The 14,921-nt window shown below is 39.5% G+C and overlaps 1 protein-coding gene across 16 annotated transcripts in view; it reads left to right on the top strand.

The window, feature by feature from the left end:
• The window catches only part of RPS6KC1 (ribosomal protein S6 kinase C1), a 230,954-nt gene that overhangs the window by 172,196 nt on the left and 43,837 nt on the right, over nt 1-14,921 (top strand). For all 16 annotated transcript variants that reach the window (XM_021063835.1, XM_021063836.1, XM_021063841.1 and 13 more), the window contains one exon: nt 13,780-13,862. In XM_021063835.1, the coding sequence (XP_020919494.1) occupies nt 13,780-13,862 (83 nt within the window). The remainder of the gene's footprint in view (nt 1-13,779; nt 13,863-14,921) is intronic.

The following is a 14,921-nucleotide window of genomic DNA, read 5'->3' as shown; positions in this document are numbered from 1 at the left end:
TTTATCCTTGGAACTATTAATTTATCATAATGTAGAATAAATTTTTGTTATAGCATTTTAAGTGTAAAGGAAAAATACGATAAAATGTCAAGAAAGTATTATTTATTTTTTCTTTTACCAGTATTTTTTTCTTAGCAATCTCGATTCTCATCATAAAAAAGCAGCTAGAAAATAGAACCTATAATATTAAGCACATAAAACGCCAAAGACTGTATTTGAAAGTTTCATGTGCAGTCTGAGACAAGTGAGTATAATTGTTTGTATGTTAGTTATTATGCTAACAGAGTCACTTAGATTTTCCCATTCTGGTCTTAACAAGACGATGTGCTATCCTGTCGGTGTGTCCTTCACCTTTATTTTCCACCCTGTTATGAGCCTTTATACATGCTCGAAATTTACATTGATATTTCTCATTGAATACTGTTCACACTTGAGAATTTATAGGTGAATATGTGTGTAAATTGAAGAAGTCCAAAGTGCTTTTTACTGCAGCCCAGTCTCCACACTCCCAGATGTCAAATGACAGCTTTGCTTCCTCTCTTAGGCGATTTCACACTTGGAAACAGTTCACAGCTGACGGTAAAAAGTGAAACATAGAAAAATCATGCTGCAAACTATCTGCAAAATTCAGTTTTGGAGCAGGATATTTGTCTACTATTGCTCTTTGCTCTTCTAGCCTGACTCTATCAAATAAACTACGAATATATTTGGGGGGCCTGGTCTCCCCTGCCCTTCTCCATAAACATGCTTTACAAGCAATTAGTTTCTTTTTAAGCATGGTGCTCTGTGTGATAGCTATGTATCTGATAATTAGATCTAGGACTCAGACCATGGATGGTTTAAAATATCACAAGAACATCATATGTTTAAGATTTAGAATATTAAAATGGAATTGAGAATTACCAAAAGTCAGAATTTTTCTAACATCAGCCATTACCTCATTGCATGACCTTGGGCAAATTATTTAAGGCTCTTCAGGCCTTAATTTACCAGTGGTAATATAGATTTTTAAAGACTTTTTTCTTAACATTTTACTTTGAAAATTTTCAAATGTACAGAAAATCTGGAAGAATTGTACACTCGTATTTACCCATCACCTAGATTCTACAGTGAACATCCTGTAATACTTACTTTATCATATATCTATCCAAAATAGATTGGTTGAGTATTAAGATCACAGATGTTAAATGATCTAATACCCTTCTTATACAAAATTTAGTAAAAATTCAAATCCATCTTATTAAGGCAAGAACTCCCCCCCACACACACCCCCAAGAATAAATATTGATTTCTTATCTAATATCAGTAAGGTTAAACTAATTTTTCACTTGGAGGACTTTCTAAGTATTATGTTTTTACTCATTTATAGTTTGTACATAAAGCATACAATATGGAAATGATGGAAAATATTTTTATTTGGAGGAAGAAAGCCAAGAAGACTTCTGAGTAGAATGAAATTTAAATGCCAAGATGTTTAACAAATAAAATTGTTTAAAAGAAGAATCATTGAGACGAGAGAGCTCCTGGGTCCTGGGTAACCTCACCACATGTGAGGAATCTAATTTTAGGCCGGCAAAGTTGATAGAGAAAGCAGACGAATATAGATGTCTATTTTGAAATAATGTTATAACCAGGAAATATGGCTATTTCCCTGGTCTAGTCTCTTTCCCCCTCAAAGGAAAAAGAAGAAAAAAGGCAAGAGGGAGCTATAAAAATAATTTAAAAAGAGTGAAATATTTGTGGTTAATATTTAAACGTTATGTTTCAAACAGTGACTCTTTTGTTTGATTTACCCTTAAGCAAAACTTCAACAGTAGCTCTCTTATACATAGTAGATGTTTTAATGTTTTCCTCAAATGATTAGCAAGTACTTTTAATCTTTTGCCTTTAGTTCTTAATGTTATAAAAATTAACTCTATATCTTCATTGAGAGAACCAGTATCTTTTCAAGTTTGCCATAGAACAGTGAAAATTCTACCCCGAGGAAAATTCCCTGGTGCCCTCCAACCCAGTATACTGATGCAGCTTGCGCCATGAGTATATCAGGGTAAGCAAAAAAGAGGTTCAAGTCAACTCAGGACTTAACCTTTGTCCAGAAGGAAAGAAGAGTAGAGGGAGGGTTGCTTTATGCAGGTTTGAGGGTCTGGAACCTTGGGATTCATCCTTCGGTAGGATGTATCCTGCAGCCCTTACACAGACGCCCTAGTGATGGGCCAGTCACCTTCACCTCTGTGTGAAAGTCACTCTGTGCTAAAATGGACCCGTTCCGAAACCAGAGCTTTCATCAGGCTAGAATGTGATTTGTCTCTAGTGCTGAGGACGGGAGAGAGTGATGGCCGAGTGTTCAGGTCCTGGTTATTTGGCACCTTGCTGAGTAACACATTAGCCCCTGTCGAGAAAAGAAATTCTTTAGCTGTTGGAACTAGAGAATTGATACTGTATTTCACCTCTTCTGTATGAGAACGTTACCTCTGTACATTTCCTGGTACAACCTGATATTGGGAAATAGAGGGTTTACCTCAAGCTTTAAATTATTAAGAGGAAGTTAATTTTAATGTCTTATTTATTCCAAATCTTCTTTTTTATGATCTTGGACAAATTTCTTTTTTAGAAGAGGAAGAGGAGGTTAGATACTTAGAGTTTTAAGTAATAGCTACAGTGTAATGCTTCTTAATTTTAAGATCTAAATTGATTTTTGGCAACTGTTCAGTTAATTGGCTTCACTACCATATTATTATAAATAAGAAAGTGAACTATCTTTTACCTCTGATATTTAAGCAATATAAATTTTATATATATATATATATATAAAAGCAATATAAGTAATGCTGAGTTCAACATTATGTACTAGGACTGTTGGCTGGCCACTTTGACCAAATCATCAGTTTTTATACCATGTAAAATCTTGTCAGTTTGAATCTCCAGGAAGTAACCAGGGCTGACTCCTTCTGAACAATCATTCGTAAATACTTCCTTCAAATAAATGTTTAAAAAAAATGCTAAGGTTTTAAAAAATTGATGATAAAGCAAATAGAATTCCTGAAGCTCCCTTAAGAGCAGTGCCTGTAGCCCCGTCTGCCGAGCACAGCGACAGAGCAGCGGGGAGAGAGGGAGAACGCTGCCTGTCATTTTCACAGTTTTCAGTTAGCCTTTTCTCATCAATCAGCCTTGATGGCTTTGGTTGGGTAACACTCTGACACCCGATGGCTCTTCAGAATGGCGTTGGTGTGATATGATCAATGGAAAATGGAGCATGCTGTTGGGTTCTTTCCTACCAGAAACGCTGGGTCAGAGGGTGAGCAAGACTGTGCAGAGCTCAGAATTATAATTATAATCAGTCAACCAGAAGTCATATGGTAGTTACCTGTTTCTCATTTTACCTCACAAGAAAACGGTATAGTAATTGTACCTATAAACTTCCTTGAACAAGTACCTTTTGGCTCTGGAATGCTGAATCTAGTTAAATCAAGGAGTTGTGACCTCAGTTGTGCTGATAATTGCAGAAAAGCACGAACCATGGTTGCCAGGTCACCACGACAGTAAGAAATTCAGGGCTGGGCGGAGGAAGAAAAGCAGAGTTAGGTATTTTGTCAGGCTTTGCCTGAATGAGCCGAGCGTGGTGTATACTGATGTTCAGTCTCCAGAGTGCCACCCACGAGCGGGGTTCCATATAGTTAGATTACCTGAAAACCAACTGAATTAATTATGTGGTGGATGCGGTGGTGGCAGGAAGCAGGGCTGGGGTGGGTGCGCCAGGGAAGCAGCGTGAGGAAGGTGGAGTGGCGTCGTCTCCCTCCCGTCACTTCAGGGTGTGCGGCAAAGCCCAGAGCCCCAGTTCCTGGGGATTCTTCCTTCTGGAAAGTGCTAGCCTCTGTCCTCGGTCTGCTCTGGGTAACACTCCGGTGTGTTAGAGTAATGTGATACCAACAACTTTTTTTTCTTTTTCTTTTTGTCTTTTAGGGCCACACCCACGGCATATGGAGTTCCCAGGCTAGGGGTTGAATTGGAGCTGCAGCTGCTGGCCTGTATACCCCAGCCACAGCCACAGCCACAGCCATGCCCGATCTGAGCCATGTCTGTGACCTACACCACAGCTCACAGCAATGCTGGATCCTTAACCCACTGAGCGAGGCCAGGGATTGAACCCGCTAGTGGATGCTAGTCGGGTTCGTTAACTGCTGAACCACGACGGGAACTCTGATACCAGCAACATTTAAACAGTTCATGTGCTCTACTAGACACGACATTCGAATAATCAATTGAGTAGAGTATTGAAGGACTTTATGGAATGTGGGAGAGAGAACTGGGCAGCCAGCATTTTCTGAAATATAAATATAACTATATAAATATAAATATAAAATGAGAAAAAGGAGCAAAGTGTCCACCTGAAAGGATGGGCTAGGAAATGCAAATTCCAGGCTTTGTCTAGTTAGTCTGACATAGCCAGCCTGCACATTTGTAGCACGTTTCACAGTTGTGGCTCATTACACATTTGTAGCACACTTCATATAATTGTGTGTCTAGAGTTCTTCTTTTGAACAGGGGTAGAGGAAATCTTGAGGTTATCTCCCAGTCCTGTTTTCTTCGTGCTCCCAGGGATTTTCAGCCTTTTCCCTACCGCAGGCCGTCTGTGCCAGGACAAACTGTAACAGCCATTGTGCTCTGCCGGGGCAGGGAAGGGGGGTGCCTGGGAGGTGTCCACTCGACCGTACCCCACTTTAGGGCGCCATCCTCTCTTGCCTGGACTACTGCAGTCCTGCCTAGCTGACCTCCGCTTCCACTCTGCCCTGATTTGTGCTTCCTCCAGCAGCCAGAGTATACTTTAGATAATGTTTAAAACGTTATGGCCTACCATATGTCAAGGTGCTGAAGGACTTACTGTACATTCTATGCTCAGAGACTTAAAGAACATGGCTTGTGATGTAGCCTTTGTAGGTGTTTTGAATGCACGATGCAGTCAAACCCAAGATGGATGTAATTACTCAACAAACATTTATTGTGTCTCCTGTGTGCCAGGCACTGTGCCTAGGAGCTAGAAATAAGATATAATTGGTTTAATATTGACAGTTCCTTTTGAGGATTTGTATTAAAAAAGAAAAGAGAGAGAGATGACCCAAAGAGAAGACATACACAGTTGGTTAACTAGGATGTCAGAAACGCTCTGACAGGGACGAGTTGTCTTTATAGCATTGTAATTCACCAAGCTAGCAAAAGATATGCCTAGCTGTCCCATGTATGGTTAAATATATATGTATCTATTTAAAGAAAGCTTTCTTTCGTGTTTCTTTCTCTTAGCTCTCTAGTCATCAGCTGTAGTGGAAGACTAATGTGCAGCCCCTGCATAGAAAATCTTTATACACAGCAAGGGCTGGTGAGAGAAATTGACTAGAATTTTGTAATTCTAGTCCCTTTCAATTAGCAACAGATGCTGCGGGAAAGATTGTGGGTACAGGAACACAGCACTAATAAGGCCCTGGCTGACATGGAATGCTCATTGTAGAAGAAAGATGTTCTTTGCCTTCGTCCAAGTGTGTCACTAATGATAGATCAGATTAAAAAAAAAAAACAAAAAAAACAAACTTTACTATCTCAGGCCATTAATGAAGTCTTACTCCCTTGGAAGAAAGTTAAATTGTCTGTAACAGTGTTTTAAATCTTACCATACACTTGGAGGATTTATGGAAAATTTAGACACCACAGCTTTTTTTCCCCCTGATACTGTAAAATTATACATGGTGCTTAATTTTAAGGTTTATAAGAATGTGGCTTTATTTTTATATTGTCTTATTCACCAGAGATCTCTTTTTTATTCCAAAAGATAATTTTTTTTTTCTTTTTTGTCTACCCCACAGCATTTGGAGTTCCTGGGCCAGGGATCAGATCCAAGCTACAGTTGTGATCTACACTGCATCTGGAGCAACACTAGATCCTTAACTCACTGTGCTGGGCCAGGATCGAACCTGAGTCCCAGCACTGCAGAGATGCTGCAGATCCCATTGTGCCACAGTGTGAACTCCAAAGCTAATGTGTTTTTTTCTACTTATTTTTTGCCTAAGAGATTTGACATCCTTAAGCTCAGATATTTAAAGTCAACATTAAAAATAATTGTTTTGGAAGAAAAGATCCTGTGGCATTAGAAAACTCTATTTTACTCCCCCCCCCACCTTCACCAAGTATACTTACTACTGCTTATCATTTTAATGTGTTCTATAGGCTGTGCCTTTAAAATGGTTCTGTCATTCTGACATTTGGATAAAAGCGTTCAATCATTTATGTAACTGATTCTTTCAGCATCTAAATGTTGGTTTAATTTGACTATTATATAAACACTTCATTTGCAACAGTTGTTGCTTTTTCATTGAGTTTTATATGACCCCTTAATAACAGTTCCATAATTATAACTTTGAGAGTGAAGACAAATGAGGCGCCTAAGATTCTAAAAAAAAGTGTTGTTATAAAAAAAAAAGTGTAGTTAAAGAAAAAAAAGTGTAGTTAAGGAAAAGAGTTTGGGAGAAATATTTAAATACTTGTTCTAAATTAAAATAGAATTTTTTCTAGAGTAATTGTATCTCAGATTATGTGCCTTTTATTGATTTTTCCTTTACTTTGTGAATTCTTTGGTATTGTCATCACTAAAATGAGCATATGTTACTTTAACCACTATTTTTAAGTAATTATGTTAAAATATAATTCATGACATTGGAAAAAGTAGAATTTCTCTATCTGTGAAGTTCCCTTCTAGGAAAGTTCTGAGCTTACTGTATTTCTTACCATATCCTGAAAGGAAGAGAGCAACAACAGGACATATTGCCGGAAGGAGGTTATGGAATTGTCTCTGGAGGTTTTTGAAATGGGGACGGGTAGCTATTTGTTGCTATCAGTAGAGGAGGGGGAGGATGCAGTGACCTATGTGGGCCTCGCTTTGTGGAAAAACGAGGGAACAGCATCAAGTGATGTCACTAGTCTGAAAATGTGCCTTAACAAGTCCTTCGAAGAGCTGAATGTAGAATAGCAGATGCCCTTATTTATCAAGTACCATAACAGTAACATCTCTTAAAGAAAAGCAAATTCTGAACTTGGGAATTCACAGTTGCTTAAAATGCAAGGTGACTCATCTTTACAAAATTTTATAGGAAGGTTTGTGTTCATTTTTAAAGCTTCAGTATGAGATGCATTTTCTAGCTTTTAAATTTTTCCTATTTCCAGCATAGTTTTTAGCATTATCTCCCATTATTTTTGAGTCATGTCTTTGACAGATCAGTGTGGCCTAAACTGTATCATCCTGAAAAACAGGGCCCGGGCCAGTCAATAGCATATGTCATGATTTCAGTAATGCCGGGATCGTCTGGTCTCTCCAGTGTCTTTCAGACTTTCTCACGTCCAAGAGTATGTACTTTGCTTCTTTCAATTCTTAGACAGACGGAGACATTTTATGGTTTCCTGAACCCAAGCTTTCTGCTTTCTTCTTTACTTTTCAGGAGCAAGACTTATTATAGCACAGTTTTGGGGTCACGTTAACATTATTATTTTCGGCTGTAAGAGGGACACTTGGTAAACTCTGACTGTCGTAAGGACTATAAAACTCTCTTATTCTGTGTTTAGCAAGCCCTTTGACAATATGGGTTACCAAGGCAGCATTATTTTTTTCTGAAAAATATCCTGGCTTATTGAAGAGTGTTCTGTGAGGTGTTAAACAAGAGTAAAATCAAGGTAGGCGAAGCACATTTTTATGTTGTGTATCTTCACTGTTCTCTTTAAACTTTTGTTTATTCCCTTGTGAATTATGATAGTGTGAATCATTCATATGAATTAATGCGATTCAGTGCTGTGTTAGAATATGAGGATGGATGATGTGAAAGTGAGAGTTCTAGACTTTTCTGAACTGTTCCCCCATATTCGACATCCTCAAAAAATGTGGAGGCGTTGAAATCTAATGTGGAGCTGATTTTGTGTCTCCGGGTGCATTACCTTCAGAGATAGTAACGGTTAGATTTAGTTGCATTGACTTCTTACGCTTGCCCCCAGGTCTCTTAGGGAAGGGAGGGTGGAAGTGTGTGGAGAGGAGAAGACAGGGATGCGGGCTCTTCTTGGCGAAACCCACTCCCTGGGCGTCTTAGGCCAATGGAGGGAGAGGAAGTTACGAGAAACGCTGATGAATGCTTTTGAAAACACTTGCAGGGTCATAAAATTACAGGTAGAAAAATGGTTAGAGGTCTGGCTGTCCTCATTTTCAGAGAAGCTGAAATACCCAGCCAGGCTCAAATGGTAGCAAAACTGGAGCCCTGTCGGTACATTTCTTTGACTCAAAGACAAAAATCCAGGATTCTTTGATATCATCTCTTTTTGAGTTTTTGTGGGAATGTTCTCAGAATTTTGTTTGTTTTCTTAGGGAATAGTGTATTCCTTTGCCCCCTGCCCCCCGCCCCCCAGCTTAAAATGCCTATAACTCTGCTGCACTTGGAGAGAACAAGGACGCTGCTTTACCACCTCGGAAACTTCAAATATAGAATATGTAGTGTTGGGGGAAGGGGCATGCATGGACACTGGACATGCTGGGTTTTGTGGGGAAAATATTTTGAAAATTGACGAAACAGTGGTCCAGTTTATCCTCTAAAAAGTTTTTCTGCTTTTTTCCCCAGAGATTTAAAAGATTCAGGGTAGGAGTTTAAAGGGATTTCTCAGCTTTGCTATGTTATACTTTAAAAGTAGTCTCACAATTTTGCTATTTCTCTACATTCTCTGCTTTTGACATTGGACACCTGTACCTGACTGCAAACCTGACTAGTGTTTGTAGTAGCTATCGTATCGCTTTATGTATGAATCAGTACTCCTGGTTTAGGCTTAAATTTTTGTGTAGATTTTGCAGTTGAAGCAATTTTAGGAGTATTGGTTTTGACAGCCAAACAACCTCAAGCTTCTGTTTGGCAATGAAATTTCAGGGTTTTCCTAAAATTTTGATCTAAGAATTATGGATCTATAAGGGATATGAGAAAGCCAAAATCCTTCATCGTGATTATTAAAGGAAAATGGAATTCTGTTTTAAAACACTAAAGAAGAAATTTTATAAGTGCCCGCTTCCAGTTGTTCTAGTATTTAAGTTTCCTTAGCCGTTAACAAGTTCTTCTTTGTGCCTTATCTAAATACAGAGCTCTTTGTTGTAGTTCAGAGTCATCTATTAAGATCAAGGACAGTTGGTCATGATGCCAGTTTCACGTTAATTAATGAATCCCTGCTTAAATAACGTCATCTTGAAGTGGTTCAAGCTGCTCTGTTAAGGGGAAGGATTTAAAACTAGTTCAGTGTCTTTTTTCCAGCTGTCAATGGGAAAAAAATGAACTTTTCAAAGTTGCTATCCGGAGTTCCCATTGTGCCACAGCGGAAACAAATCCGACTAGGAACCATGAGGTTGCAGGTTCGATCCCTGGCCTCTCTCAGTGGGTTAAGGATCCGGCATTGCTGTGAGCTGTGGTGTAGGTCTCAGATGCGGCTCAGATCTGGTGTGACTGTGGCTGTGGCTGTGACCGGGAGCTGTAGCTCCAGTTGGACCCCTAGCCTGGGAACCTCCATATGCGGCAGTGCGGCCCTGAAAAGACAAAGAGACAAAAACAAACAAACAAATAAACAAAACAAAGTTGCTATCCATCTTTATTAGCCCACTCAGATTGAAGATGATGTTCGGCCTAGTTGCCTTCATATTTTCAAAAGCAGTTTTTCTTAGATTGGGATCAGCAGTCTCTTTAGACTCAAGAGCTGTTTAAAAAGCTCACCCAAGAGGGGGAAGGGAAGAGAGAATAGGAGGAGGGGAAAAGAAGCAGCCTGTCAGGGGAAGGTGAAGGAGATCAAAAAGGAAACGGAAGTGAGTGAGGTCAACAGAGGTGACAGTGCTGGAGTGTCCCCAGCCGTTCCATCAGATGCCACTTGGTGCGACCTGCATCCTGGACTAGACAGCGAGCCGACTGAGAGTGGGAAGTAAATAGGGCCTGCTTGGGCCCCTGCTGCCATCAGTGTTGCCTCACAGTCAGATTGGGGTCATCAGACGCTGTGACAATCCACATTTGAAGCGGTGTGTTGGTCATTATCTCCCTGTTAAGGACGGGCAGAAAGTCGTGAGGGATTTCAAAGCAGCGTAAAACCAATGAATCTAGTTCTTAGACTCCTTAGTTGAGCAAGTTCAGAAACCAGTAAAGTACAACTTAGAATAGACTTACAAGGAGATCCTGCTGAGTAGCATTGAGAACTATGCCTAGATACTCATATTGCAGCAGAATAAAGGGTGGGGGGAAAAGTGTATACATGTAAGAATAACTTGATCCCCATGCTGTACAGCTGGGGGGGGGGACCATTAAAGGATAACACCTTGACTGTCTCCTGAAGTGCCTCTCAAAGTTTTCTCCCCAAGTGCTTCTGACGGTCGAGGTGATGAAATGGGGACCTCCAAAACCAGTGAGATATGATCCTTAAGTTTCTTTGAAATCTTTTCACTTTACAAATCCATGCAAGTTTTAGGTTCTGTGTCTTTTCATAGTAGAACAGTACCCCACCCTGTCTCACACGTACGAAACCTTTGATGCTCAGGAGGAGGCACTGTGCTTATCTGGTAGCATCAAGGACCACCCCCCCCCCCCCCCCCCCGCAAAGAAAAGAAGAGCTAACACAGTGACACATTTCACCCCCAGTGCACATTCCCAGTAGCGTGGGAAGCAGGCGTCCATGTAGCTTTTGGTGGTCTAAGTTACACTGGTAGTGGCGCTTTGGACCTTTCGCTGAATTTAAAAGGTCCCTTTATAAATTGTATTAGCCATTGATTACATTGCATAGACTTTCTGCAGTGACCTTTTGCTCGGTTCTAGCAGGAAGCCTTTGTGAGCAGAGACTTGGGTGTGGCTGTAGTCTGGAGCACCTCAGGGCATGTTGTTAGACCCTATAAAACCATCAAATTAATTTTCACAGCTTTTCCTGAGCAGACTGGGTCAGATGTTTCTCTTTTCCCCCAAACACACAAATATAGTATCCTTTCTCCTCCAAACTCATTCTACCCAAGTAAGCTCTACATAAGCAAGCTTGGAAATGTTAAATAAGTCATGTAAAATGTTAAACGCAGTTCCTTACATGTAGTAAGCAGTCAACAAACATTAGCTACTATTTTATTGTCCTGCCTATTATTGTTGCAATTATGTGCCTGCTAGCAACATTCATGCATGGAAAGTGAGACTTGGAGGTGGCACAGTCAAAACAGATGGCTGATCAGTAATTTGGGGTCTTGAGCTGTGAACATTTAATACCTTTTATATAACTAAGGAATATATACTATTTGCTATTTGATGAAAGAAAATGACATGAATTCTTGAGCAAAAAGATATTTAGAAATAAAGCCATTAACCGTGCTCCTGGGCGAACTGATTTTAGTTTCACATTCTTTAGCAAGGTACTGAGTGGACTTCTGTGGAGGAACAGTGCCCAGCAGAGCGCCTGGTTTGTGCTGCTTGTATGTGTTGAATCCGTCTGATAGGTTGAGACCTTGTTATGGAGGCCTGAGTTTATATGTGCCTGATTCAGCAAGACATTTGAATGTTATTTAATGGTCGGAGAGAAGCCGTTTCAGAATTTTGAACACAGAAATGATGGAGTCCATTGCCTACTTGAGACGGGAAGGAGATGTGTACATGGTTATATTTGATGACAGGACTATGTTGAATTTCTTTTACTTGTCTAAAGTTTCTCAGAACATGCCTCCTTTCTAAAGTTTCTAGAGCACTCGTCCAAAGGCGATGGTGGCTCTCTGTGGGGAGGTTGGGAATGGGGCGGGGGCAGCGTATTTTAATCTGGGCGGTGTTCTGTAAGAACTTTGAATGAGAGTCCCCAAGGAATTGTCCCTTAAGAGAATCACTACTTTAGGAAATTCTTAATATCAAAATTGTCGAGTTTAGAGATAAATGTAGCCTAGAGGCCCTGAGATCATGTGAATTCTCCAGAGCTCTGAACCCGAGCCTCCTGATTCCCAGTCCACTGCTGTCTCTGATAAATGATGCATTAAAGGTGTCGAGGAAACTACGTAGGCAAACAGACTCTTAGGGAGGACTGGCCTGTATAGCTTGATCTTCCTTACTCCAGAAAGCCTGGATGTTTTCATGTCATCATGCTATACATTTAAAATTATACCACTTAGATATTTATGTAGGTTAATAAGTATCAAAATAAAAATAAAAATCTCACCACCCCAGAGGCAAACCACTAAAATGTTTTGTTATATTTTCTTACCAGACTTAAAAAAAATGTGTATTTTTAAAATTAAAATTCTGTTGTTTTATAGCTTGTTTTTTTAAAACTTAATATAGCCACACCTTTACTGATGTACTTGAACTTGGTGTGAGTACATGGTCTAAAACGCTCATGCAGTCATATTTCATTGTACTGATGAGCCGCAACACGTGGACGTAAACCTCTACTGCTAACAGTCAGGTGTTCTTAGTTTTCCACACAGGCCGCTATTTCATGAATGCAAATGGCTCTTGGAGGATTATGAGACTTTTGGTCATTCATACAGTAATTTGAATTCGTTAAATATCTATGTTTTCTTTTTACCACCTAGCCGAGAGCCGCTAGAGAATGGAGGTTGGGATTGGCCAGGAAGCACAATCGGGAGAGGAGAGGCTGGGGAAGGACTAGTGGGAAGAGTGTGCTTCTCTTTACTGAAATCCCTGGCCTGGAATTTCCGTATGCTGTGGGCGTGGCTGTAAAGTAAAAAATAATAATAACAAAAGGCTGGGCACTTGAGCACCACTTCCAGTTATCATTGTCCAAGTTCCAACCTAGCTGCTTAAGACCTTTTCAGCCTTGTTGTTGTGAGTTGTGGGCTACTTGCAGACAGATAATAAGTGTGTTTTGTCAGCCAAGTGGAAATGAAAGGGCAGATATTTTTCAGGCTTAGTGACTGACATCATTAGGAAAGGACACGAAGACACTAAACATGACGTAAGGGCCACAAGCCTCAAAACTGGTGAAACGAGGAGGAGTTATTGATGATTTGTGGAGAAACCCGTAAAGTGACACCTGCAAACTCATATTACATCTCAGGAACTTGTGCTGGTGAGAGATCGGTATAACACGGATAAAACTGTAATTTGGGATATCCTAAAAGCCCTTTTTTATCTTAGCCGATAGTTTCAGTTGTGGCTTAAAACAGCACATCTGTCTGTACTTCTCCATAACAAAATGGGTAAATTTGCATTTGGCATGCTTCTCCTTTAGTTGAAAATGATACCATGGGCGAGGTTAATACTATAAACTGGTTCTGCTACTGATTTACTATATGATGCTGGACAAGGCATTTCATGTTCCTGGTTCCTAATCCATAACTAAAAGCATAATGAGTACTGGTTTAAATAATTTTTGGAGTTCCTTCTGAGACCCGGAATCTTTATATCTAAAGCAAAAAATGACCCCTGAGATAGGGTTGGCTATACGTGCTCAAATTAGAAAAATTAAGCAAAGTGCTGATCTGGTAGGTTCGTGTAACTTTTAAGTATAGCATCTTGAAGGTGTCCCTCTATCAACTAAAGAACAAATGTCTCAGTTTAATATATGACTGCATTTAAAAAAAAAAAATGCAACCACAGTAGGTGACCAAAGGGATAAGTAACTTTCAGGAATTTTGAAAGCCCAATAGTATTTAGTATGTGCTCTCTCAGCAGTAAAAAGGTCACCTTGCTAATACATGTTAATTTTGAAAGTTTAATTGACCTTTGGAATTTTAATATCAACCTTTTTTGGTGTGTTTAGAGGTTGGAGCGATCACAGAAGAAACCGAAGCCTGTGATTGGTGGAGTTTGGGTGCTGTCCTCTTTGAACTTCTCACTGGCAAGGTAAGCAGTGACCTGGATGTTTAATAAATTTACCCAGATGCTACCTTGACTTCCGATGGAGAATATTTAGCCTTTGCCTTTAGTTTTTAGATCAGGGACTAAGGAAGAAAACCTTGATATCAAAAAGGAGGAGGGGTAGGCAGAAAAATGCAGGTTATCAAGATTCTAGATTTTTTGAAAAGTAGTATTGTATTACATTGAATAAATTGATCGTAAAATTCTGTTACGTCACCATGTTGGTACCTAGTGAGATATAAGGCCAGACATTCTTTCTCTTTTTGTACAATTCGATTTTAAAAGAGTTAATGAATGTGTAAGGTTTATGTAAGGATTTATTAGAATTCTCTGTATGTTTTAAACACCCTGTCTGAAACCAGGAGGGAATTATCATTAAAAAAGAAATAGTATAGATATTAAAGGTACCCTTATCTTTTTCCTCAGTGCTGTAAATTTTTTCTACCTGTTCTGGCTTAAGGACAGAATTAATACTCTCTCTGATCAGTAACTTTTAACTAAGATATTTGAAGTTAATAGATTTTAATAGGATAGCGTGCAGATTGCCCTATTTTAATGGGATGAAAACATAGTCATACCTTTGTAAGTAGCCATCTACCTTAAATACGTAGATAATATTGAACTCTAAACATTGTTGTGGGATAGCAAGTCACCTACACTTAAACCGTAAAATTCCATGCATATGTAAAGAATTATTATTAACAAATTCTCAACTTTGAAGATTTTCAAGACCATTAAAAAAATTTCAGAGATGTCAAGTCCCTTCTTAGTTTTTGGATGTAATGTAGGCTTTTTTATTACAAGCCATTCCTTTTATAACTAAGGGAAAAGCGTGAGTGGCATAAGCATACGATGTGATTTTGATGACTGCCGTCATTTCAGTTAGAAGTTCTGTGTGCTCAGAGCCCTTGTCCTAACCTGCTCAGAGGGCACTGTGTTGAAGACTGCTCCTCCAGTTAAGGTGGTTGTTAAGCTTTCTGTGTTTGCTGTCCATAAATCCCATGATGGAACAGAATATGATGTTGTTTGGGATAAGAAGTGTAC

Source organism: Sus scrofa, chromosome 9, assembly GCF_000003025.6.
Source record: "Sus scrofa isolate TJ Tabasco breed Duroc chromosome 9, Sscrofa11.1, whole genome shotgun sequence".
In the NCBI taxonomy this organism is placed as follows: domain Eukaryota; kingdom Metazoa; phylum Chordata; class Mammalia; order Artiodactyla; family Suidae; genus Sus; species Sus scrofa.
This window is presented reverse-complemented; position numbering and strand designations above follow the sequence as displayed.